Here is a 27,395-nt window from a genome sequence, read left to right as displayed (position 1 = left end):
CAATACTCCTTTTTCATTCCTTAAGTCCTCGTACCCTTAAGAATTAGACTGAATATACCCTACTGGTGCTCTGAAAGTGAAACAATAAAGTCTAGATGACAGCACATCTGTGTAAAACATGGTTTACTGAATATTTTAAGCTCATTGTTGAGAACTACTGCTCAGAAAAGATTTTTCAAAATATTAATGCTCATTGACAATGCACCTGGTCACTCAGAGCTCTGATGGAGATGTACAATGAGATTAATGCTGTTTTCATGCCTGCTAATGCAACTTCCCATTCTGAAGTCCATGGATAAAGAGTAATTTTCAAGTCTTATTATAAGAAATAGATTTCATAAGGCTATAGCTGCCAGAGATAGCAATTCCTCTGGTGGACCTGGGCAAAATAAACCGAAAACCTTGTAGAAAGGATTCACCATTCTAGATACCATTAAAAACATTCACGGTTCACGGGAAGAGGTCAAAATAACAACATTAACAGGAGTTTTGGAGAAAATGACTCCAATTCTAATGCATGACTTTGAGAAGTTCAGGATTTCAGTGTAGGAAGTTACTGCAGAAATGGTGGAAATAGCGAGACCTAGAATCAGAAGTGGAGTCTGAAGATGTGACTGAATTGCTGCAATCTCATTTTAAAACTTTTAATGGATGAGGAGTTCTTCTCGTTGATAAGCAAAAACTTAGTTGACATAGCACGAACAGGGTTTGAGAGGATTGACTCCAGTTTTGCAAGAAGTTGTGTGGATAAAATGCTATCAAACACCTTTGCATGCTACAGAGAACTTGTTTGTGAAAGAAAGAGGCCATGGATGTTTCCTTGGTGACTTAGAAATTACTGCAGCCACCTCAAACCTTCAGCAACCACCACCCTGATCAGTCAGCAGCCATCAACATCAAGGCAAGACCCTCTCCCAGCAAAAAGATTACAACTCCCTGAAGGCTCAGATGATGTGTAGCATTTTTATTAGCAATAAAGTATTTGAAAATTAAGGTATTGCACACTTAATAGACTATAGTACAGTGTATGTACTGCGAAATCAAAAATTTGTGATTCATTTTATTGTGATGCTTGCTTTAAAGTGGTTGTCTAGACCCAAATCTACAATGTGTCTGAGGTCTGCTTGTACAATCAAGTATTGGTCCATGCAATTTCAAAAAGGCAGGGAGCAAGGCTACAACAGAACTGGCTGAACAGGAACGCTGAAGAGATAAGAAACTTTCTCCATCCTGGTAACTCAGAGGTATTTTTTTGAAAGACTAGATAAAGGCAAACGATAAGACTGCAGATAAAGAAATGTAATTACATGACTAATATTTCAAAATCAATTCTATCTTAAAATGAGTTTCCATGTTACAGAAAAAGAGAACTAAACAGTGATTTTTATTTCCTTGGATAGCATGCCACGGCAGGCTGGACACTTAAAGGTACCTTCTAGAACAAAGGCTGTCACATGAGCTTGAATATTTCAACTATTAAAAACAGTGTATCTTTTTAATGGACTATTCTGGATAATTTGCAAATAAGTGTATTTTAAAGCAAATTTTTTTCCTTCAGGAAAAAAACTGTAGTTTCTATTTTGCTGTGCTGTGAATAATATTCATATGCTTACTGAGCTAGTATATAAACAGCTGTACATTTAATCTTTTCCTATCTTTCCTGTTGTTCAGAGTAGTAAAATTAAATGATAGCATTGCAGACTATTAATGCCTCAGAACCTAAAAAATTGGGGGGATGGCACATTTCCAATGTCATAACTCACATTCTACTGTTCCATAGGATGATTCTGCATTGAACAACTGCAACAGGCTTGCTTAATAAGACAGAAAATCACTAACATTTATTTGACAAATTTATCGAGAGCCTACTATGAACTAGGTCCTGTGCTAGATATTTCACGTTTATGGGTTAGAAAGTGCGGGAAAGATGACAAAATTGGAAATTTTATTCTCTTTGAAAATGAATATATGCTATAAATATTTGATGCAGGGAGAACTCTGAAACTTTTCTTCACTGAAATAATTTGTCTCTCAAAACTACAATGAGCCTTACACCTGCTAGAATGATGTTCAAAAAGATAAAGTGTTGGTGAAGATGTGGAGAAAAGGGAATCTTTGTGCAGTGTTGGTGGGAAAGTAAATTGGTGTAGGTACTATTGAACACAGTAGGGAGGTTCCTCAGAAAATTGGAAATAAAACCACCACATGATCCAGAAATTCCAACTCTGGGTATAGATCTGAAGGAAACAAAATCACTGTCAGAAAAACATAGCTGCACTGCATGTTTATTGCAGCCTTACTCATAGTAGCCAAGACAGGGAAACAAACTAAATGTCCACCAGTGGATGTATGGATAGAGAAAATGTAGTGTATATACACAATGGGATATTATTCAGCCATAAAAAAGATGGAAATCCTGCCACTGATGACAGCAAGGATATACTTTGAGAATATTATGCTAAGTGAAATAAATCACAGAACAAATACTGTATGATCTCACTTATACATGGAACCTAAAAAACACCCAACCAACCAAACTCACAGAGAAGAGAGAATAGATTGTCAGTTGCCTGAGGCACGGGGCCAGGGCTGGGTGCTGGAACACAAGCAAAATGGGTGAAGGTAGTCAAAAGGAACAAACTCCCAATTTTAAATTACTGGGCATGTAACGTAAGCATAGTGACTATAGTTAATACTGTATTGTACAGTTGAAAGCTGCTGAGAAAGCAGATCCTTAAAGAGTCTTACCACAAGGTGAAAAAAATGTAAGTATGTGAGGTGATGGATGTCAGTTAACTAAACTCCTATACTGGGTATGGGGCCTTTTAACAGATCAACTGAGATCTACAGTAGGGAAATTTTCAAGTCTCCAACTCCTCTGATCAGGCAAGTGGACAGACAATGGACCTGGGAGAGGGGCCGTGCTCAGTGACGTGCACTGAAACTCCCTCCCTTTGATCCACCTGCCACCTGCTTCTTGAAGGACACCGATAGCGATGCTGGAGATTCGAGGAATAAAGACGTCCTTTTTTAAAAATTAATTTTTATTGGAGTAGCTGCTTTACTGCTGTTAGTTTCTGCTGTACAGCAAAGTGAATCGGCTGTATGTTTACATATATCCCTCTTTTTTGGATTTCCTTCCCGTTTAGGGCACCACAGAGCACCGAGTAGTCTCCTATGCCATGCAGTAGGCTCTCATGAGTTATTTTATGCATACTATCAAGAGTGGATATGGCAGTCCTAATCTCCCAATTCATCCCACCTCCCTTCATAAACCTTGTTTTTAATAGCACACATATATTCAAAGCAAAATCCATTAGCAAGCAGACACCCAGGAACAGGATTATCTGGCATTTTAAAAAAGATTTTGCAAGACACAAAGCTTTCAATTTAAAAATTATTTATTAAAAAACATATTCTCCCAATTTTGATTGCATTTCAAATTAAATAAGGAGTGATGTTACAAATCAACGGATCAGATCCTTTCATACAGAGGGTGATGATGGCCTCATTCGTGAGGAGTATAGTCTACTAAATAGTGGAGTATGAATCCAACTCATTCCCCTCGTCATGAAAGGTACGCATAATTGATAGATCTCATACCAGAAAAAGTTATAGAGCGTGTTTTCATATTTCAGTTAAATATTTAGTTATTATAAAATGACACTGGCTTAAAAGAGCATCCACGTTATGCTCTGGATTTTCTTTTGCAAAATCCAAGGGAACGTGATTGTTTGGCAGTGTCTCCCTGCTCATGAAGAAGCACCTGAGATTCACTGTGTTTCCCACCTTTGGGTTTCCAGTGATTGAAACATGCTGGAAGCCTGAGAGCGCCAGCAATGCCACACAGATCCCAGAGCTTAAAAGGAGTCTCTGACACATCCTGGAGCTTTTATCAACTTCAAATGAATACACAGAACACCAAGTCACTAAAAAGAAAATGACTTTCAGAAAAAACACCCTAAAAGGAAACCCTCTAGTATTCTTCAGTGTTGAGAACTCTGGGGTGAGGACTGGTCTCTTTCAATGGTTCAAGTAGTCAGTCTTTTCTCAACAGTTTCTTGATAAGCAACAAATCTTCTCAAATTCATCTTCACGTTGTCAAGAACACACAGCTGATCTGGACTGTATTTAGTTCTCCCTTCTTTTCGCATCTGCCAAAAAAATATCATATGAGATTTGGTATCTACCACTAACGCCTTTAAATAAGAAAGCATTTAATTTGGGGTGTATTTATTTTTAGAACAAACGGTTGCCAGAAATTGGTGGAACATTTTCACTTCCAAGGTGATGGAACACAGTATGTGAGCTGTAACAAAGATAAATTAGATCATGCACCTTTTCTTCATTTTTTACTGATTTCTGGCTGTGCCGGGTCTTCGCTGATGTGCGCAGGCTTTCTCTAGCTGGAGCGAGCAGGGCCACGGTCTTCCCGCGGTGGTGGCTTTTCTTTCTGCAGAGCACAGGCTCTAGGGTGCACAGGCTTCAGTAACTCCAGTGAGTGGAGTCAGTCGTGGTGGTGCATGGACTTAGCTGCCTCTTGGCATGTGGGATCTTCCCGGACCAGGGATTGAACCCGTGGCCCCTGCACGGGCAAGTGGATTCTTAACCACTGGACCACCAGGGAAATCCTGTGCACCTTTTAAATGATACTTATAAGAAAAACTGAATAGTAGACTTTAAAAAGAATGAGTATTATGGTATATGAACCAACCCTCACCTCTAATCTTGAGCAGTGGTTCTCAAATTTTAGCATTTGGAAAAGTCACAGTCAAAGTTGCTCAGTCATGTCCGACTCTTTGCAATCCCACGGACTATACCCTCACCTCTAATCTTGAGCAGTGGTTCTCAAATTTTAGCATTTGGAAAAGTCACAGTCAAAGTTGCTCAGTCATGTCCGACTCTTTGCAATCCCACGGACTATACAGGCCAGACTACTGGAATGGGTAGCCGTTCCCTTCTCCAGGGGATCTTCACATCCCAGGGATCGAACCCAGGTCTCCTGCATTGCAGGTGGATTCTTTACCAGCTGAGCTACCAGGGAAGCCCCCCAAAATACTGGAGCGGGTAGCCTAACCCTTCTCCAGGGTATATTCCCGACCCAGGAATCAAACCGGGATCTCCTACATTGCAGTCAGATTCTTTACTAGCTGAGCTACCAGGCAAGTCCATTTGGAAGGCTTATTTTAAAAAGATTGCTAAAGCTCCAATACTTTGGTTACCTGATGCAAAGAGCCAACTCATTGTAAAAGACCCTGATGCTGGGAAAGAGAGGACAGGAGGAGAAGGGGACCACAAAGGATGAGATGGTTGGATGGCATCACCAATTTAATGGACATTAATTTAGGCAAATTCAAGGAGATAGGGAAGGACAATGAAGCCTAGCATGCTGCAGTCCATGGGGTTACAAAGAGTTGGATGCGACTGAGTGACTGAACAAGGCCGGTCCACATAGTTTCTGATAGGTCTGGAGTTAGGCCTGAGAATTTGCATTTACAACAAGTTACCAAGTGATGCTGGCACTGCTGATACAGGGCACTTTTGAGGATGTCTGCTCTAGAGAAGTTTTTCAGTAAAATGCATTATGCTGTGTTTAAATACAATTTGGGGCTAAATATAAACCAAACAGCCTTTAATGCAACTATGGTTTCATTTACAAAGGACATTCATATAAACAACTGCATGCTGCCATTCTGGCTAACAAAGATACTTCATCAGGGCTTTATAGCTTTGAGAAAAGAAGAACACTCGGTTAAATAGCGCTATCGCTGCCATGCATACTAGGTAGGCAAATCAATCAGAACAATGGGCGTTCCGGAGATGAGGGGTTATTCTCCTAGTTCACAGTTGACATAACTGCTCTCTAAGCATTTGCTTCTGCAGAGTCTGATGACTCTCAACCACATCTGCTTTCCCAGGGGCTGCAAGGACAGGAGATATTTTCCTTTCCCTTCAGACTCCTTTTTCAGAAGTTTAGAGGGCCTGTGACCTTTAAGAACAATGTGGACACCCTCCATGTACTGGTTTAGAAATGTCTCTAGCAGACAGTGTAAAATAAAAGTGCATAAAGTACAAGGCTGTGAATATATTATGCTATCTGTTGGATAATAAAGGGGAAAAATACTAAAGTACATTTGTCTTTGTGCAGAGAAACACCATTCGGTTTGGTTACCCATGAGGCAGGTTGGGAACAGGTGGGAATAAAACTTCTCACTGCTTAAAAAATAAACACCGAGGGAATGTGCTTGGAGGTCCGGTGGCTAAGACTCCATGCTCCCAATGCAGGGGGCCCAGGTTTGATCCCTGGTCAGGGAGCTAGATCCACCTGCTGCAACTAAAGATCCTGCACGCCACAGCGAAGACAGAAGGTCCAGTGTACCCAACTAAGACGCCAAGCAGCGAAAATAAACACAGAAAAAAAGCCACCCCAAACAAAAAACACCCACCCCCCGCCCCCGGGTGTGGGGAGGGTGAAATGGGTGGAAGTGGTCAAAAGGTACACACTTTCAGTTCCAGATGACCCCTGAACACTGCAGGGGTTAGCGGTGCCAACTCCCTACCCCCTTGTTGGAAACCCAAGTACAAGCTCAGTGTTGGCCACAGGTCCAACCAACTGCAGACCATACGGCACTGCAGTGTTTACCACAGAAAAATCCATGTGTTTAAGTGCACTTGCACAGGGTCTTACACATCAGCTGCGTAAGAGGAGTGAGTTCTGAGGATGTGATACAAGGTGACTGCCGTTATCAACACTGTATTACGCATTTGAAAGTTACTAAGAAAGTGGATCTTAAAAGTTTTCATTACAAGAAAATAAATTTATCACTACACGTGGTGATGTATGTTAACTAAATTTATTGTGGTAATTATTTTCCAATATATATACATCTCCAAACATTATGCTGCACACTCAAAACTAACACTATGTTGTAGTATGTTAATTATATCTCAAAACAAAACAAAACCCAAACAAACAGAACTAGAGGCTTAAACAAAGCATAATTAAGAGCAAGCTGATTCATTTTCCCCCCTTAAGACTAAAGTCACCTACTAGTGACGCTTAACTCAAAATCAGCCACTATATGACTATATTTTTAAATGTGAGATGCCAAGACATGAAAATGCTACAAGACGAACCAGTTATTAACGTTCCTAAACAAACACTGACACCTTAAAAAATTCAAAAAGTTTGTATTTCTAGACATACAATCATTTTACCTAAAAACTTGTCACAGAGATCTGCCTATGGGAATTGAATTCTGCCTTTGACGCTTGTTAGAGAAAAGAAATAGACATTGGAAAGCAACACAAGTAAGCTAATTTTCCATTAAAACCTCTACTTTCCTGACAGAGAATTAAAGGCAAAAGTTAAATTCAAAATGTAAAGTCAAAAAATACAAATATTTTTATTTCTCAAAATGAAATATATGGATTTAAATAACAGGAGAATTGGCCAACTTAAATTTGTGAATATGTGATCAAAGGCCTGTTTTTAAAATTTCTCATTGCTTTCCCCCAAACACCAAAACATTTAAAATTATCTTTTTGACTCAAAGTTAGCTTTGATGCTTCTGATGAATCAATCGATCGATCGATAAAAAGGCAAATGAAAGTAGCTGCATTCTCCATTACAGACCAGCTGAGAGTTTGTTGGCCTTTTTTTTTTCAGAGGACCAAAGAGAAATAAATGAAGTCAGCCTACAATGCATTACATGATATAAAATAAATTTAACACTGTCTCTGAAAGTGCTTTGCAGGCCGGACTGTAGTGCTTACACATAAGCACTGTTAACACTGCTAAACCGCCGCAGAGAGAGGAACTTGTCCACACCATTTTGGCTCAAGTCACAGTGATTCAACAGAAAGGGCTCCGTCGCCCTGACTCAGCCAACAAGCATTTACACAGAACTGGGGACGAAGTGCTATATGAATCACCAAGATTGCAAGCAGGGAACCACACACGCCCTTGTCCCACAGAATGCGGAGACGTCAGCATTTCTAAATAAACCACTGGTTGTTTAGTCACTAAGTCGTGTCCGACTCTTTTGCAACCCCACGGACTGAAGCCTGCTGGGCTCCTCTGTTCATGGGATTTCCCAGGCAAGAATACTGGAGTGGGGCTGCCATTTCCTTCTCCAGGGGATCTTCCCACATCTCCTGCGTTGGCAGGTGGACTCTACCACTGAGCCACCAGGGAAGCCAAATAAAACATTACATACCTTCATTTTGAAGACTGGCTGGAATTCTTTCAGAGTAGATAACAATTTAATTTGAACTGAGGCCCTTTCAGCTTCTTTGCCGTCTGCAAAAACGTCAAAGAGGGCATCCAAGGCCTCCCCTGCTACCACAAGACAGGGGTCTTTGGTGGCAACCTCAAGCAGAAAGCACCCGATGGTCTGGAGAAAAGAAAACACAGCAAGGGATCGTCCAATATTCTAAGTCAGTATTCAAAATAAGTACTAACTCGAAATGTGACAACAATTCGCGCATAAAGTTTTACATACAAATGCTAGGGAAAAGTTAACACTTCGAAAAGACTAAAGACTTGACATATATTTACAAAAATACCAAGTATAATGTAAGCAAGATAAATTCAAAACCTTAGTTTATATTAGTAAATAAAGTGAACTTAGATCCATAAATGACATACGATAGACTGACACTGGAAATTATTAAATTTTCCCTTCTATCTATCTCTATCAAGAAGGCTTTTCCCACGGTGTCAAATGCATATAAATATTATCAGTAACAAAAAAAACCCCTGCTTTTTAAATTATATGAGAAACACTCAGACATTAAAAAAATTAAGAACATACAATCTCATTTTGCTTCACTGTGATGATTTTTAACATCCACTCATTTTTTTTTTTTATGATTAGCTAGCTATAGGAACAAACTATTCCCAATGCAAAGAACTGGTCAAGAGTAAGGTTGTTTTATTTTGGTTGTTTTGCTTCACCGTTTACATCTTTAAGGGCAACGTGCACACCTGTTATTATGGGTGAGAGAGTGAAAATGAGTCTGAAATGCAGCTTGACTGTAAATAACAGGGTGACTCTGGGACCTTGCTACTCACTCTGGACCTCCATTTTCTCATCTAAATTTAAGTGGTCAAGAAAACCTCTAGCAGAGTATTTAAATTTAAATATCCCATTGGGACTTCTCTGGTGGTACAGTGGTTGAGAATCCGCCTGCCAAAGCAGAGGACACAGGTTCAGTTCCTGGTTTGGCAAGATGCGACAAGCTGGGGAGCAGTTAGGGCTGTGCGCCACAACTGCTGAGTCTGCGCTCCAGAGCCCAGGAGCCACAGCTACTGAAGGCCGAGCACCCAAGAGCCCGCGCTGTGCAACAAGGGAAGCCCCTGCAACCAGAAGTCTGTGCCATGAAACGGAGAGTTGCTCCCGCTCACTGCAACTAGAGAAAGGCCACACGCACCAATGAAGACTAAGCACAGCCAAAAATATCAATAATAAATAAATTTAATACCCTATTACAAACATGGAACGTTCAGCATCACCTATGAAGTAGTCTTACTGAAAGAGCTGAACCTGAATCTAACCTAGCCTTTAGATCTAAGCTCCACTCTGCAGGAAATTCAGAAGATAAAGGAACAAACTTACCACCACAGGAGGCAATAGGACAAATCCACAAGGCTGAACACTCGGAGCCAACTGACCCAGAAGCTGAGGGAGAAAGAGGCGGCGTGCGGGAGGTACTAGGCGGGACAAAGCTCTCAATGAAGAGCAACTTCAGCTCAGTTCAGTCGCTCAGTCGTGTCCAACTTTCTGCAACCCCATGAATCGCAGCATGCCAGGCCTCCCTGTCCATCACCAACTCCCGGAGTTCACTCAAACTCATGTCCATCGAGTCAGTGATGCCATCCAGCCATCTCAGCCTCTGTCGTCCCCTTCTCCTCCTGCCCCCAATCCCTCCCAGCATCAGAGTCTTTTTGAAGACCCCAAACCAAGTACAACATGGAGACCTGACTTAGACCCTGCTTTAAACAGACAATCTGTAAACAGTTATCCTGGCAACAACTGAAGAATTTGAATATGGACCAAGTATTAGCCATATTAAGAAATAATTGTGTATGGCATAATAATGGTGGCTATACAAAAAAACTGTCTTTATTTTTAAGACGTGCATACTGAATAATAGGGACACAATACCAGGATGTCATTAATTTAACACATTCAGCAGAGGAAGTACTTTAAGTACAAATGATAGAAAATTCGTAACTGTTAAATACGCTTGGTGGCTATACAAAATTCACTGCACTTTCTACTTTTCTTCATGCTTGAAAATGTGACTAAATAAACACATTTTGGAAATCTTGCGTTATGCCTGAGAAAAATCTGCGGTTCCTCTAAAGTAGGCCTTGGACTTGACAGTCTTAAGGGGTGGGAAGTGACTACACCTATATGTGCTCAATGGTATATATGTACATGTACAGAGTGATACAGCCGTGCTCTCTCACTTAGGGTCTACATATTAGAATCTCTGGAGTGACACACAAGGAATGGGTACCAGTGGCTGCCTCTCTGGAGTGGACCTAGGGGACTGGAATTTTAGGGGTGATGTGCCTTAGCCTGCCTGGTGGCTCAACTGGTACGGGATTTGCCTGCAATGTAGGAGACCTGGGTTTGAACCCTGGGTTGGGAAGATCCCCCTGAGAAGGAAAAGGCTACCCACTCTAGTATCCTGGCCGGGAAAATTCCATGGACTATACAAGTCCATGGGGTTACAATGGGTTAGACACGACTGAGCAAATTTCACTTTCAAATGGTTTGGATGTGCACATATCATCGTTTTGAAACAGGCTTCTGAAAAATACCAGTCACACTGTTAAGCTCTTAGCAAGTTAAGAAGTACTTTAGGGGCTTCCCTGGTGGCTCAGCGGTAAAGAATCTGCCTGCCAGTGCAGGAGACGTGGGTTCAATCCCACGTCTGGGAAGACCCCACATGCCCTGGGGCAACCAAGCCCGTGTACCACAGCTACTGAGCCCGTGCACCGCGACTACTGAGCCCACAAGCCCTACAGCCTGTGCTCCGCACAAGAGCAGCCACCACAGTGAAAGCCTGTGCACTGCAACGAAGACCCGCTACAGCCAAAATAAATAATAAATAAAATTATATATAAAAAAGAAATAATTTATAAGAACCAGCTTATTACCCACTGCCAGTAATCCATGCTTCGGCAATTACTGTTAGCACAAAGAAGGGTACCTTTACTATTACTGTCCCTTTAGTTACTAGGCTGTACCTCTGGCAGTGCAGTTGCTGAGCAGCTTGCTTAGATCAAGTGCTGGAAGCAAACATGCTGAGTGAGCTCCTTGTGTGCGGGCACTACCAGAGTCGCCGCTTAAAATTTACGGAGTGGTCTCAGGATGAACTGGGTGGCAAAGTGCAGACTGCACTTCAGCCTGGTGTGCTGGGAAAATTGGATTGCTCTATATCCTCAGGGGAATATAATGTGCACACATTTTACGCAACAGTCAAAGCAGGGTCAACTTGAACAACTTTGAACCTTGGCCTTCCACTGAAGACAAATTTACTTTTGAAAAACATCTCCAGAATAAAGTTAAATAGCAAAATGAGACTCGACTCTTCAGTCTGACTCATGGAGTAAGAGCAGACCAAAGGGTATACTTCATAATGTATCTTAATAAACAATTTCTTGATATGATTTCATCTCATGAAATCCACAGAGGATTTTGAAATCCACGGGAGTGATTTTCAAGTCACTCTCCTTCGATTTTTAGTGAGTTAATGGTTCAGGTTGGAAGCACAGTGTTTTACCTTGAGAGTGTCGAGTGTGCCATCTTCTTTGGCTAGGACGCTGCCTGTGATTCCTAAAATACTGACCACGTTCACTCTCACCCCCACATTACTACTGTGGATGCCTGCTGTGCACAGTGTCATCAGCTGGTCAGGAGTCATGCACTGTTGAAAGAGAAGGAGAGAGTATTTAGCGTGTTAAACTTGGCCAATTCCAATAGCACATGCCTTGGGATTGGCGAGAATCTCTTGTGCCGGTGGCACGACTCTACAAGTGACAAGAACAATGGGTGGGCAAGTTATTAAATATTCTAAACACTCCTAAAAACAACTAATTCTGCACTAGGATGAGGCCTGCTCACGTCACTGTCACCACTTACTCTATCATGGCTGGGAGCCTGTAAAAAATGGGCTGAACCTACACAAGGTAAGAGCTGACTCTTGAGATTTGTGTGCTATGGTAGATTATTAAAGATTGTAAAACGCTTTCAATTACATAGTGCTTCCACCACATAGTGATAACTTTTATTTTAAGCTGATTTGACTTCATTTTTGGCCGCACCATGCAGCATGTGGCATCTGGGATCTTCATTCCTCAACCAGGAGCTGAACTCATGCCCCGTGATCCCAGCATTGGAAGCCTGGAGTTTTAACCCTGGACTACCAGGGAAGTGCCTTAAGCTGATTTGCACTCATGGATGCAGGTATCATTAGAGTGCAAATGTCACTTTCCATTTCATAGAAACTGAAGGTCAAAAGTTTTGTTCCTGGAAAAAAATTAAAAGAATACAATTTAAAGATATATATTACAGGCCAACATCATAGACTATATTTAACGGTAAAACATGAGCGACTTTCTGTTAAGACTCTGAAAGAAGGCCAAGTCTGGATAGCACTGCTCTAGAGGCGTGGCCATGCAATGACTAAGGAAGGAAGGATGGAAGACAGCCCATAGGAGGAAAGGAGGCCCAAGAACTGCAAAGCCAGGTTCCTGGGAAGAGTATCCACGTGGATTCTGAAATCACCCAGAATCATATGGGACCAGTAACAAACAACAGGGTCCAACAGTAGGAATCTTCAAGGAATGAGTGGCCCCTGGGGCTGGTGGGTGACTGTAACTGAGGGGTAGGTGGTGTGGTCTAGTGACATGTTACTCAGAACTGGAGGATTTCAGAAAGGAAGAAGTGAGCGTGGTTTAGATCTGTGATTCTCAAGTATCAGTGCACACGACCATCGCCTGGAGAACTTGTTAAAACGCAGACACGGTTGGGCCCCTCCCCAGAGCCTCTGCTTCAGTAAACTGGGGGAGAAATCCTGGGATCTACCCTTTATTAGAGAAATGAAAAAGACCATCAACTCAATAGCAAAGCTGGCCGAAGACAAGCAAAGTCACAGAAAAAGAATGCAAAAGCCCTTGAAAGACATGAAATGATCTCCAAACTCCTCATAATAAAAGAAATGCAGATTAAAATTGAGACACAATTTCTCACCAACAAACCAGTAAAAATCCAACATTTTGACAACATAGTCTTCTGGTGAGGGTGTGACAATACAGGCACTCTCAAACAATGCTGGTGGAGATTCGAAATGGCTCAGACTTGTGAGGGGGACAAGAGCAATGCCTAGAGCAGAGCTACTGACCTATCTGTTCTCTGAGCTGCAGGCCCACCTCTAGAAATCGGCCACAAAGACATAATGGCAAAAACAGAACAGAACTTCGGTAAAGTGCTACTCGTTGTGGTTCTACTTGTAATAGCAAAAGATGGAAAGAACTAAAAATCCAGCAATGCAAACACGGCGAATAAATATGGAATATGTACACAATGGAGGGCTATCAAGCTGTAAAAAAGAAATGAGAAACATGTCGACATACTATGGTGACTAATAAGAGAGAAAAGCAAAGTGCAGAAGCATCCTTATAAGAAAAAGGGTGAAATACAAATACATACATATTTTGCTTATGTTTTCTGAAAAAGAACAGAATGATAAATAAAAAAATCAATAAGGATGATTACCAATGGCACAAAGGAAGGAACAGGGGCAAGCGGACAGAAACTAGACATCCCTCTACATATATTTGTGTGTCTGTGCATATAAAATATACATAAAACTTACCATTTCAACCATTTAAAAATGTATAGTTCAGTGGCAGGAAGTACATTCACATTGGTGTCTAAGCAACTATCACCACCCATCCATCCCCAGGACTTTTTCATCATCCCATACTGCAACCCTGAACCTATTAAACTATATCTCTCTGAGCCCCTGGTAACTACTCTTCTACTTTCTGTCCTTAAGAATTTAATTATTCTAGGTTCCTTATAGAGGATTCTTATAATATTTGTCCTTTTGTGTCTGGTTATTTCACTTAGCATAATGTCTTCACGGTTCATCCATGCAGTAATGTGTACCAAAATTTCAGTCCTCTTTAGAACCGAATAATTTTTCAATGTATGTATACACCATATTTTCCCTTGAATATATCCTGCTTTAGTTTTAACTCTGAAACTGGGTAAAAAATTTATTTAATTAAAAAAGAAAAATTCGAGCAATCAAACAAAAAATGCTTTTAAAAAAAGCTGAAACTGAAGCTAACTTTATAACAAACCACACAAGAAAATTTGTTCAAAGCAACTTTAAAGCATAGTAATCTGTACAGTCCTAGAGGGATTTTTCTTCCTAAGGACAAAAAGAATCACGGAGAAATCTTACACTGCATCCAGTAGTGTTACTGTTAGTAATAACAGCATTACTCTGAAAATACTAACTATATGCCATACTATGAAGTAAATAATAATGAGTTCATAATGATACTTTAAAAAAAAAATTCACTGATCATTTTTAGAGACTGCTAGGACACCAACTCCAGAGAAGGCGATGGCACCCCACTCCAGTACTCTTGTCTGGAGAATCCCATGGATGGAGGAGCCTGGTGGGCTACAGTCCATGGGGTTGCTAAGAGTCGGACACAATTGAGTGACTTCACTTTCACTTTTCACTTTCATGCACTGGAGAAGGAAATGGTAACCCACTCCAGTGTTCTTGCCTGGAGAATCCCAGGGACGGAAGACCTGGTGGGCTGCCATCTATGGGGTCCCACAGAGTCGGATATGACTGACGCGGCTTAGCAGCGGCAACAGCAGCAGTAGCAGGACACCAGCTCATTTTCTGGGAAAAAGGGTCGGGTGGGGAGAGAGAACCATACCCTGCCTTTTTTGGTATGAAGTGTACTCCAAAGTGACCAAAAATTGATGAAATAAGAAGTTCTTACTTATGGAAGAATCAAGCTAATAAATGTAAAAGGAACAACAAAATTAGGGTATCTTTATCTTGCAAACCCTGATGAAATAATGGTTCTATATAATAATCACTCGTTGCTACAAGTGAATCTATGGATATTAAGATTTTAACATCATTATTTTACAACAGTGTATCACTTGTGATATAAAAATAAAACATACATACACCACTACGAATTATTTTTGTCTAAAACCTCTGATCCTGAATCTAAGTAAGGCTCTAGACGTACCCCTCAATTTGTAGGAAATATGGAAGACAGATGGACCTGTTAAATAACATTATTTCGCCAGCCACATCTGAGAAAGGGGGAAATTCTTTAGGATAAATGATAACTTACTCAATGGAAAGATAGTATGAGGAAAGGTGGGCAGGTAGGGGAGATGTTATAGATTCAGAGATTTCAGAATCTGTCAACATGCGAAAAATTGTCCTCTAGTTGCTCAGTTGTGTCTGACTCTTTGCGATCTCATGGATTATAGCCCACCAGGCTCTTCTGTCCATGGGCTTTCCCAGGCAAGAATAGTGGAGTGGGTTGACATTTCCTTGTCCAGTACTAAAAGTTACTAAATTACATACTTTAAATGGGAGAACTGTATGGTATATGAATTATAAAAAAATACACACTTAAGAGACCAAAATATCAACTAAGAACAATACATGGATCCTGCTTAGATGCTGATTTGAACAAACCATTAAAAAAAAGAGAGAGAGACATTTTTAAAGCAATCAGGGAAAAGTGAACTCAGACTGCATATTAAATGATAATTTTAAAACATCTGTTAATTTGGAGGTTTGAGATAATGGTAATGTGGTTAAGTTTTTTAAAAGTTCATTTTGTCACAGACAACATAATGAAGCACACAATAAAACATTCATGGGTGAAGAATATGATTTGCCTTAACTATTCCAAGAAGCAAAAACGAAAATGTAGGGAAAATGAAAGACACAACAAAAACAAGATGGGACTTCCCTGGGGGTCCAATGGTTAGGAATCTGCCTGCCAAGGCAGGGCACATGGGCTGGATCACTAGTCTGGGAAGCTTTACGTGCCATGGGACAACTAAGCCCGTGCGCCCCAACTACTGAGCTCACATGCTGCAACCAGTGAAGCCTATGAGCCCTAGAACTCATGCTGTGCAACAAGAAGAGCCAGCGCAATGAGAAGAAGCCCATGAACCCCAACTACAGAATGGCCCTCACCTGCCACATCTCGAGAAAGCCCGTGCACAGCCATGAAGACCAGCACGGCCAACAAGAAAGAAAGAAAGCCCGTGCACAGCCATGAAGACCAGCACGGCCAACAAGAAAGAAAGAAAGAAAACAAAGAATGACTTGTTGACGCTAGGTGATAATGCTTGCAGGTAACTACTATTATCTCTGCTTTTCGTGATGTTTGAAACTTTCCTTCGTGGAAAGTAAAAAAATAGAAACAAAAAGGCACCTATCAGAGAGGCGCAGACAAGTCACTGTGGAGTATCTGGAGGGCATGCTTGAAAATTTCTATAATGCAGTATTTCAAAAAAAGACAAATGGCTTTCAGAGAAAATACAACATACATGTCAAATACATCATATCAATAAAAAGAAAGTTGTATAGGGGACTCCCCCGGTGGTCCAGGGTTAAGAATCTACCTTATAATGAGGCAGGGGGTCAGGTTCAATCCTTGGTCGGGGAACTAAGCTCCCTCGTGCCGAGGGGCAACTACTGAGCCTGAGCACCACCAACTAGATAGAAGCCCCTGTGCCGCAAGGAAAATGATTCCACACACCGCAGCCGAGACCGGATACAGCCAAAACCAGAGAAATGGATAAAACTATGCTCCGGCGGCAGAGTGGCGACAAGGAGAAGATTTCCCTGTTTACGCTTTAAGTACTTTTGTTTTCACTTTACAAGGAACATGCATTACTCTTCTAATAGAAATGCTTCAAAAAATTAATAAATTTTGCCTCCATTATACAGAATCTTTGCTAGCTTCATATAAAAAATTTTAAAACCTTACCTGAGGAATGTTCTTGGAGGCCATTGTTTGCAAAAGGGCCCTCAAGGCACTACTTATGGCTTCTAAAAAGTCCACGTGCTTAGCAAAATCTAAAACACAAAAGTGAAACATAAATTTGTCTTTTTCTTAGAAGAGTGAGTTTTTAGAAAAAGTCAAAACAAAGCATTGTTAAATGTTAATGTATGCTACTATAATAAAAACACCTTGATATTTAAGCCCAAACTTCCAGTGAACATCCCACTGTGAACTGAATATTTGAGTTTGAAAGATGACCACAAGTGAAATAATCCTGACAGTCTTCAACTTGCAGATACTGGATTTTCACTTAACTCACACTTTAGCACACAATAGACCTGGGTGGGCCATTGTAGATGGAAGTCAGCTTGTCACTGATCGCTATCACTGAGCTGAGCAGACTCAAATCAGAGTGCTGCCTGGCAACCCAAACCCACTGCTCAGCCGCGAAGTACAGCTAGTGCAGGGCCAGGCCACCATGCTTCTCTGCTTTTCAGTGGCTTTCATGGTTTTTACTGACCCAACTTCCCCTTCCCACTTTGGTTCAGTTTTACTCTTTTCTTATTGTCCCTTCTTATCATACAGGACAGAACACAACAGCAATCAACAATTATGCTAACAAAGCCATACAGCAGGGTGAGGGCCACCAGTAAGCTGGCTCCCTCCCCGCTTCGGTGTGAAGGGAGAGTGACTGATGCATGAGATATGTTATGTCTCAGCCACCACAGTACTTCCAGTTCTACATGATTCTGCAGAAGCTTGCCACTTCCCACAAAGACATGGAGTCTATTTTCCCTCCCCTTGAACCTGGGTGGGACTTTGTGGCTTCTTCAACCAAGAGAATATGAGAAAGTGGCAGGCTGGGTGGTAGATGGCATGACTCCCACCTGATTCACATGTGTTTGCTCTCTCCTCTCTCTCAGCTCTCGCTTTTGGAAACTAGCCATTACGTTAAGGTCACATGAAGGGGTCACCTGTGGGTGTTCTGGCTGACAGCTCCGTGCTACCAGACATGTGAGCAGACAGACCTCAGACGATTCTGCCTCTCAGTCTTTCGACAGAGGCCCCCAGCTAGGGTTTCTCAACCTCAGCACTGTGGACATTTTGGACCAGATCATTCTTTGTGGTATATGTGAGGTCCCCTGTGCACCAGGATATTTAACAGCGTCTCTGGCCTCTGCCCTTTAGATACCAGTTCAGTTCAGTTCAGTTGCCCAGTCGTGTCCAACTCTTTGCGACCCCATGAATCGCAGCAAGCCAGGCCTCCCTGTCCATCACCAACTCCCGGAGTTCACTCAGACTCACATCCATCGAGTCAGTGATGCCATCCAGCCATCTCATCCTCTGTCGTCCCCTTCTCCTGCCCCCAATCCCTCCCAGCATCAGAGTCTTTTCCAATGAGTCACCTCCTCGCATGAGGTGGCCAAAGTACTGGAGTTTCAGCATTTATATGAGAATGCAAGCTCCATGAGCATAGCAACCTTGCCTATCTTGTTCATGCCTGGATACCTTGGACCGAGCACAGTGAGTGGCATTAAGTCAGTCAATAAATAGTTGTTAAAAGAAGGAAGGCCCCAAGGGCTTCCCTCATGGTCCAGGGACTAAGACTCCAAGCTCCCAATGCAGGGAGCCTGGGTTTGACCCCTGGTCAGGGAACTAGATCCCACATGCTGCAACCAAGTTCACATGCCGCAACTAAAAATCCTGCATGCCACTACCAACTTCGAAGATCCCGAGTGCCACAACTAATACCTGGTCCAGACAAATAAATAAACAAAAATAAATATTTTTTTTTTAAATTTAGGAAAAACAAAAAAGGAACGCTCCTGAAAAAGTTCCTAAACCTCTAAATCTCAGTGTCTTTATCAGGAAAGTGGGGTGATAATGCCTAGCTCATCAAACCTAGTACTTAACAGATCCTCAAAAACTGGCATAAAATTGTTACTATTAAACTTCCAAAAGTTACCATACTGGCTCTGAAAAGTAACTTATGTTTGATTAAAGCTGTAAGTGTAACCCTGGATATTTGTGAGCTGCACATAACACAATTAAGATTCAAAATCCTAATCTAAACTACACTACTATTTTATATTATGTGAAATTCATCTCTTCCCTAAATTTGGAAGATTTTTACTTAATTCATATTTCTGGTCATCTAACGCAAATTAGGGGAGGAAGTTCAAATGACTGCCTTTCTGACAAATTCTCAGTAAAAGGTCAGCAACACATGGTGTTGTCAAAAGAAGTTAAGTAAATGTCAAAAGAAGTTAAGTGATTCAAAATGTTTTTCGCCTCTCAACAACTTTGAGTAGGATCTAAGAATTTGCAGCACACCTAAATGTAGGTAAATAGTCAACCCGCGAGTAATCAAGCCACAAATTATTTTTAATTTTACAGACCTATTTTCAATGTTGACATGGAATAAAAAGCATATCCCAGAATGGGAGCTACGATCATTTTAATTGTAATGAGAAGAAGCTTTCTACTTCCCAAAACCTAGGGAAACAGGGAATCCTAAATGATTTTAGAACCCATGTAATGGAACAAATGACAAACTGACCCAATTTGAAAATACAACATTGCTAAAAATCTCTTGATGTTCTGAAGATCAATATTTTAAATGAAGGAGACAAAGATATAGATGTTTTGAATGCAAGGGCCAGATTCTACTAAAAACGTTTTCCTTTTATCTCTGATGTCAGCCACAAAAAGCCTATACAGGTACATATCACAAATTTTATAACTATTCAGACTGTATTTAAGCATTAAGATGAAAGTAAGTTAAGTACAATACAGCTGTACCATCCTCATAAATTACTTTCAAACATGGTAACACAAAAATGTAAAGAACTTTAGCCCCATTCTCCCCACCAAACTCCTCAGTAACAGTTCACATTATCCACCCAGAACTCACAGCGTTACATGACTTAATAAATCCCAAATGTCTGGGAGGACTATACAAGAGTACTGTCTCTAAATATAAAATTTCACTCTGATAAAATGGTTATGTCAAGAAAGCTATGAAACTGAAATTTATTAAAAGATCAAAATGTTTAATTATACTTTCCCACACTTCAGAAACTTTTCATCATTTCTCTAACACTCGACTTGTTATGGTTTTCCTGTGACCTTTCCAGGCGATAAATGAGGATGTACCAGTGGCCACAAGCAGCCAGCTGCACTGGGAGAAGCACGCCCCAGTGTTTTCTCTCTAGCAGGGGGCAGAGCACATGCACTCACTGCCTGTGAAATAAACCCTTCATGCCGGCAGGAGACGGAGCCGGTGGGGTCTCAACTGGACTCTCACTGAGAAAAGGCCCAGAGGAAAGAGATGGCAATGCAAGGGGTCACTCAAGCTAAGCACGTCTCGGGAGCACTAACAGACCTGGGTAAGTCCTGCTCACCGGGGGCTTGGCTGTGGACCCTCCTGTGTGGCCCTGCTCCCTGGAGGGAGCCCACGGGAATGAGTGGATGGGAGCGGGCATGAGCAGTAGCAGCGGTCTGCCAGGCACCCCTCCGTAGGACACTCTGCTGGGCTGACAGGAGCCATCTCCCGTACTTCCCATGCCATCCAGGACTCTTTAGGTTTACTTCCTAAAAACAACTGTGGCCGTTCTTCACATCGTGTGGAATCTTAGTTCTCCGACCAGGGACTGAACCTGAACCCCCTGCATTGGGAGGTGAAGTCTTAGCCACAGATCACCAGGGAAGTCCCCAGATCTCTTAGGTTTATAAGACTGGGGAAGAAATACAAAGCTTTAGTCATCACCTGACCAGCTTCCACTGACAGTCACCTCTGCACTCCAGAGCTGGCTCAGTCCAGGCTCGGAATGGGAATGGCACTGCTCATATCCTGTCTACGTCCTGTTTTAGATATGGATGGGCCTGGTTTTCACAGGATCGCACCAGCTAAAGAATACATAGCCTGAGATCACCTGAAAACTCTATCTATAAACTGACAAATGCTGACAACTATATAATGAGTTTCTGAATATTTATTTACTTAATCTTTAAAAATTAATCTAGAACTTCTAAAACAGGTACCATTAAATACACAGCACCCCTTCATAGAGAGCAAAACAGGTGTCTTAAACTATCAGGGATTGGGCTTCCCTAGTGGCTCAGTGGTAACAATCTGCCTGCCAATGCAGGAGACATGGGTTCGATCCCTGATCCGGGAAGATCCTACATGCCTCAGAGCAACTAAGCTCATGCCCCACAACTACGGAGTCTGTGCTCTAAAGCCTGGGAGCTGCAGCTACTGGAGCCCCATAAAGGCCGTGCTCTGCAACAAGAGAAGCCACGGCAGTGAGAGGCCTGTGCACCAGAACTAGAGAAAAGGCCACACAGCAGCAAAGACCCAGCAAAGGAAAAAAAAAAAAGAATCAGGAAACAACTCTTGAAGGACTGTTTATACAGAAACTTGTATTTAGTCAAAAGGGACCTTATTTTGATCTAAGAATTTCAGCTCTTAGATTCAGTGTTCTAAGAAGGGGAAATGTTAAAACAGTTTTCCAAAGAATTAGAGCAGATTCGTATCTCCAATATTAACCCTCACTCCAAACATACATGCAGGGTAAAGTAACGTGGAGAATTCTCCTTTACTATGTAAAATACTCTATTTCCTCAGATGTACAAAGAGTCTCAGATGTAGAAAACAAACTTATGGTTACCAGGGGGATGAGAGGGGAGAGATAAATTGGGAAATTGGGACTGACATACATACACTACTATTTATAAAGCAGATGACTAATAAGGACCTACTGTATAGCACAGGGAACTCTACTCAATACTCTGTAATGGCCTATATGGGAAAACAAGCTAAAAAAGAGTGGATACATGTGTACGCATAGCTGATTCACTTTGCTGTATGGCAGAGACAAACACACTACTCCAGTAAAAAAAAAAAAAAGGATACTATATACAGCATATTTACCTGGCTGAGAAAAAAGCAGCTGTGACAGGTGCTGTGCAAGCGTCTGAAGGGCAGCAGGTCCTCCCAGATGGTCCACATCCAGAAGGGAGACGAGGCTCTGGAGACACACGAGGGCTCTACACTGTATAGTGTTCATTCTGGAAAGGAAGAGAGAGAATGCTGTCTTGCCCTCTCACAGTCACCCGACAGGATTCAGCACTGACGCTGAACCTAGGCGTCCGGAGGTCTCGGGCAGTTGGCAAGAACACTTGAGGTGAACTGTGAATCTGACCAGATCAAACTGCTTGAGCACTCAAGGCCTCTGAGGCACAGTGAACTGATGAGTCGTATGGAATCTGCTCGAGAAAAATTTCTGTGCGTGGCAGCATCTTTAAAGCCTATTTTTAAATGTAAAATATGACCCACATAAAGCACTCAGGAATATACAGAGTTTAATAGTTTACAAAGCAAACACTGGTGCACCTAGATAAGAATGCTAGCGCTATTCACAATACTCAAGACATGAAAGCAACCTGAATGTCCATCAGCAGATGGATGGATAAAGAAGATGTGGCGTATTTATACAATGGAATCTTAGCCACAAAAAAGAACGAAATAATGCTATTTGCAGCAATCTAGGTGGACCAGGAGATTATCAGACTAAGTGAAGCAAGCCAGAAAAAGACAAATGTATTATATTGCTTATAGGTGAAATCTAAAAAAAAAAAAAAGATACAAGTGAACTTATTTACAAAACAGAAATAGACTCACATACATAGAAAACAAACTTATGGTAACCTACAGGGAAAGGCGAGGAAGGGTAAATTAGAAGTTTGGGATTAACATATACACACTACTATATATAAAACAGATATCCAATAAAGACATACTGTATAGCCCAGGGATCTCTACTCAATATTTTACAATAACCTAGAAGGGGGAAAAAAATCTGAAAAAGAATACATATATATAACTGAATCACTCTGCTTATACCTGAAGGTAACACAATACTGGAAACCAACCCTACTTCACTAGAAGAAGAAAAACAAAAGAAATGTTGCTAGCACTCTCACCTACCCCCTCCCTATCACACCCACCTCCCTGACCCCTAAAGTGAAAGTTGCTCAGTCGTGTCTGACCCTTTGTGACCCCATGGACTATACAGTTCATGGAATTCTCCAGGCCAGAATACTGGAGTGGATAGACATTCCCTTCTCCAGGGGACCTTCCCAACCCAGGGATCGAACCCAGGTCTCCCACATTGCAGGCAGATTCCTTACCAGCTGAGCCACAAGGGAAGCCCAGGAACCATCTATGTACGCACCTCTCAATGAACTACTCACTATTTTGTGAGTGGTTCCAGTTCAGATTCTTTTTACTGCTGTATGTATTCTATTGTATGATCATGTCCGCATTGATTTATCCATTCTGCCACTGATGGACACTGAGATTGCTTCCAAGTTGGGGCAACTGTGAACCACACGGCTATGAGCATTCTCCTGCTTAGGGCACACACGTGCTCACTTCTCTAGGGAACATACGTCAGACACGGGACTAGAACTCTTGAATCTGGGGGGAGTCGGCATCTTCTATTTAATGGCCCATCATTCCCTATAATAACATAATGACAAATGGTTTTGAAAAGAGAAATGTTCTTACTTTCTAATCAAAGGTTTCCAAGTGGGGCTCCTAGAGCACACGTCAACTGCAACGCTGTTTGGAAAGGCAGTTTTGTCAAAAATCTAAATTTAAGAAAGACAGTAAGGCAAATGTTACAAGGAAAGGTTTTTTTCCTGAACACATGATTCCTTCATAAAATCCCAACTTCTAAGTGAGACGGTCAGGCTTGATGAACTTCAGCCCACCTCCAGTGCTATTCACTGTTCCACTTCCCGCATCTCACCCATCACCCACACCTGGCAGTATTAGCACACTTCCTTTGTGCACAGAAAGAATGGCTTTCTGAAACGTTCTCGATGCTCTAGAGTGAGCCCAGACTGGAAACAGATTACCTTCTTTGGGAGGAGGTGGTGGGTGAGAGCCGTGTGAACCTCATGGGACAGGCAGAGGGGAGAGAGCAGCTGCCCACCGCATTCACTGAGGGAATTCTCCATAAATGCATCGCTCTCATCACTGCTAGAAAGCTCTTCCCATTCGTCGTCCGTGGGATCTGGGAAGAGTGCAGATCACAGAGAACTGGACTGTTTAAGATAGTCCTCATGGAAGCGCCCTCCCAGTGCTGCGGAGGATATCTAATGTGAACTGGTAACACACCTTCACTGCAGCACATGTTCACAATGATTTCCAGAGCTGTCTGCTGAGCGGTCAGCAAAGCTATGGCTTCTCTCAGCTCCTTGTCAGTGGGCTAAAAAAAAAAAAAAAAAGGCAAACGACCAACTCTCACTCCAAGGTTTAGAAAACTATTTTCAGGTGGCTTTCTTTAGTTAAAGCCCACTAAATGGTATTTTGGAATAGGGGACCTGGCGACGGGGGTGGGTAAGCACAAGAAAAGTCGTAACAGGCTGGAAGGACAAGCAGGCATTATGGTTCTGCTTGGCACTCTGCGACACACCACTGTTCACTGGGTTCCCATCTCTCCGCACGGCTTCCCTAAGTGTTGCTTAGTTAGCTGGAGAGAACAGATAAATATTCAGGAATTCTGAACTGAATTCACCCTGAAACTTGATATACTGTGTTAAGAAGTAGCTCAGCACACAAAGATTAAAACAAGGGTTCGTTACAGACGCCAGGCACTTATACACAACAAACCTGCTTTTAGATGCTTAGATGTCTTCTTGGAAAAGTCTGCACTAACCAGAATTACTAACAGGCCCTTATGTGACCAACAGAGCTTGGCTAAGGAGCAGATGGGTTTCCTCCATTCTGGCTTTCTTTGAAGACTGCAATAAAGCATTCCTTTAAGACTGAAGAAAAAGGGGGACTTTTTCTTGAGGAAATAAATAATGTGAACCTAACATCAATTAACAGTCTCAAAATGGGTTGCATAAATTTATATGACCTTAATTCTCAAGTCACCTATGAAAAGTGAAATAGCTATACTGATATTTCAAAGTAGTGCACATGCTAAAAAATGATGTATATTTTGTTGTTTGGATGATTTCCAATCTCAAAAGTTTCTATTAAAAATTGTCTTTTCAATGGTTGTGCAATATTCCCTTAAATGAATGTTTTATAATTTATTTAGCATTCCTCTAGAGTGGAATAATTCACATTATTTGGTTATTTCCTCAGATTTACTGGATCAAAGGTTAAAAACATGTCTATAGATCCTATGACATATTTCTGTTCTCCTTTTCCAGAATGTTCATACTCATTTATAATCCTCTAGTAACTTCCTGTGCAATGAATTAACTATAATTTTGAAACACACTCTTAAAAAAAAAAAGCAGACTGCTAATTTAGTAGATAGACTTTAGGAATCCCTATATTTATGTTCCTTTTATTACAGGCAAGAATGTATCCAAAAGTTATTCTTCTGCTGTGCTGTGCTGAGTGGCTCTGTCCTGTCCGACTCTTTGAGGTCCCATGGACTATAGCCCACCAGGCTCCTTCCTCTGTCCATGGGGACTCTCCAGGCAAGAATTCTGGAGTGGGTTGCCATACCCTCCTCCAGGGCATCTTCCCAACCCAGGGATCGAACCCAGAAAATTTATTCCTATTCACTTCATCTGTGTATGATGAGACTCTAAATAAGACACACCCTTGCTGGCCTCTCATCTACTTAACATGTATGAAGATCTGGCATGAAACAACTCTGAAAGAAGTTCCATTTCTTTACCTGACTTTCCTGCTCAGAACAATCCCCTGCTTCTTACTGTTATCAAACTGACATAAAGAACCAAGCTAGAGGAAATGTTATGACAGCTGAGATTTGCTTCAAAGTATTCAGTAGTGAGAGGGGAGAGTGGGTAGGAAAGGAGATGAAAGAAAATAGACCATGATTTGATAATTGCTAACTCCGGAAGCCAGGTAAGGAGTGTTCTACTTCTGCATGTTATGGCAACAACTTGGGTCGGTTCTCTCCTTCCAGGGTTGTGATTACACTTGCACAACCACTGGGCAGCATGAAAAGACCTGCGCTGCCTGCCTGCGAATCTGTATTCCTGGCACACGGCAGCATGATGCTTAGCACCCTACTGGCACCAAAACACTGGCTGCCTGACCAGCATGTTAACCATCCAGTCTGCTCAGCCACGGTGACAGACTTTAAAAAGCGAGCTTCTGTTAGGAGAAAACACTGCATTTTCTAGGCACCCAAATTCTATCTGTAAGTAATACTTGAGAACGTGCATCTCTAAATAACAGTTAAACACTGATACTTTCAATAGTGGCACTTCATCTTGGTGGACTGGGATCCCAATCCCCACTCACCCATTCCCTGGAGGGTCCCCTGGAAGCAAAGCTGGAGATGGGGCAAACCCACAGGGGTGGTTTTTCCCCCACCCCCAGCCAGGGACGTCCGTTCTCTCAGAGTCCCCAGGCAGCCCAAGTGGAATTCCCACTGCTCCCCTGCTGGGATTTTGGGGTGGGGAAACGCAGTACAGATGCGTCCATCAGGATAAAGTGACCTGGTCAATGCGATGCCAGCCCCTGTGGAGGAGCCTCCGAGTGCCGATCTGTTACACCTGACGTTCCACACGTGGACCCCAGATCTGTAACTTACCTCCACGTGGCACCTGAGAAGATGTTGCTGGGGTTCTATCAACACCCTTTGGGATGAAAAGGCTCACAGCTATGCCTTTGTCTATCTTGTTTACCGACTTTAAATTCTACCCACTCTGACTCAGATGCACAAGAGAGATATGATATTGAGTTGCCAAGCAACTCCAGGGCAGGATGGACTTTTCATTTTTGTATTCAACCCAGCACTTAACACAAAGCTTTGCACCTAACAGCCATTCATGGGGACTGAGAAAACATCTCTTAACTACATTTGAGTGCTTTAGAACACCACCAGTTCAGCTTTACAAGACTTCGTGAATGTAAGAAGGTGGTACGCTGATGAGTTTATGCCCATTATGAATTCTTTAGGGACTTCCTTGGCGTTCCAGGGACTCTGTGCCCCTAATGCTTCTAATTAATGCTTCTAATAGGACTCTGTGCTTCTAATGGGCTCAATCTGTGGTTGGGGAATTAAGATCCCACAGGCCATGTTGCTGCTGTTGTTCAGTACTAAGTCACGTCTGACTCTTGTGACTCCACGGACTTGTAGCCCACCAGGCTACTCTGTCCATAGGATTCTCCAGGCAAGAGTACTGGAGTGGTTGCCATTTCCTCCTCATGCAGGGGATCTTTCTCACCCAGGAATCAAACCCAGGTGTCCTGCATTGCAGGCAGACTCTTTACCAACTGAGCTATGAGGGTATC

At 42.0% G+C, this 27,395-nt stretch overlaps 1 protein-coding gene across 1 annotated transcript in view; it reads right to left on the bottom strand.

The window, feature by feature from the left end:
* Positions 1-3,424: 3,424 nt before the first annotated feature.
* HEATR3 (HEAT repeat containing 3) overlaps positions 3,425-27,395 on the bottom strand; it is a 36,088-nt gene continuing 12,117 nt past the window's right edge. The window contains exons 8-15 of the mRNA XM_052655957.1: positions 24,282-24,372; positions 24,020-24,177; positions 23,667-23,749; positions 22,029-22,165; positions 17,078-17,166; positions 11,800-11,943; positions 8,220-8,396; positions 3,425-4,154 (exon numbers count right to left, since the gene is read on the bottom strand). Coding sequence (XP_052511917.1) covers positions 4,032-4,154; positions 8,220-8,396; positions 11,800-11,943; positions 17,078-17,166; positions 22,029-22,165; positions 23,667-23,749; positions 24,020-24,177; positions 24,282-24,372 — 1,002 coding nt within the window. The 3' untranslated portion in view covers positions 3,425-4,031. The remainder of the gene's footprint in view (positions 4,155-8,219; positions 8,397-11,799; positions 11,944-17,077; positions 17,167-22,028; positions 22,166-23,666; positions 23,750-24,019; positions 24,178-24,281; positions 24,373-27,395) is intronic.

The sequence above is a fragment of the Budorcas taxicolor genome, chromosome 18 (assembly GCF_023091745.1).
Source record: "Budorcas taxicolor isolate Tak-1 chromosome 18, Takin1.1, whole genome shotgun sequence".
Classification (NCBI taxonomy): Eukaryota; Metazoa; Chordata; class Mammalia; order Artiodactyla; family Bovidae; genus Budorcas; species Budorcas taxicolor.
Note: the sequence above shows the minus strand (reverse complement) of the source record. Positions and strands in the feature narration are given on the sequence as shown.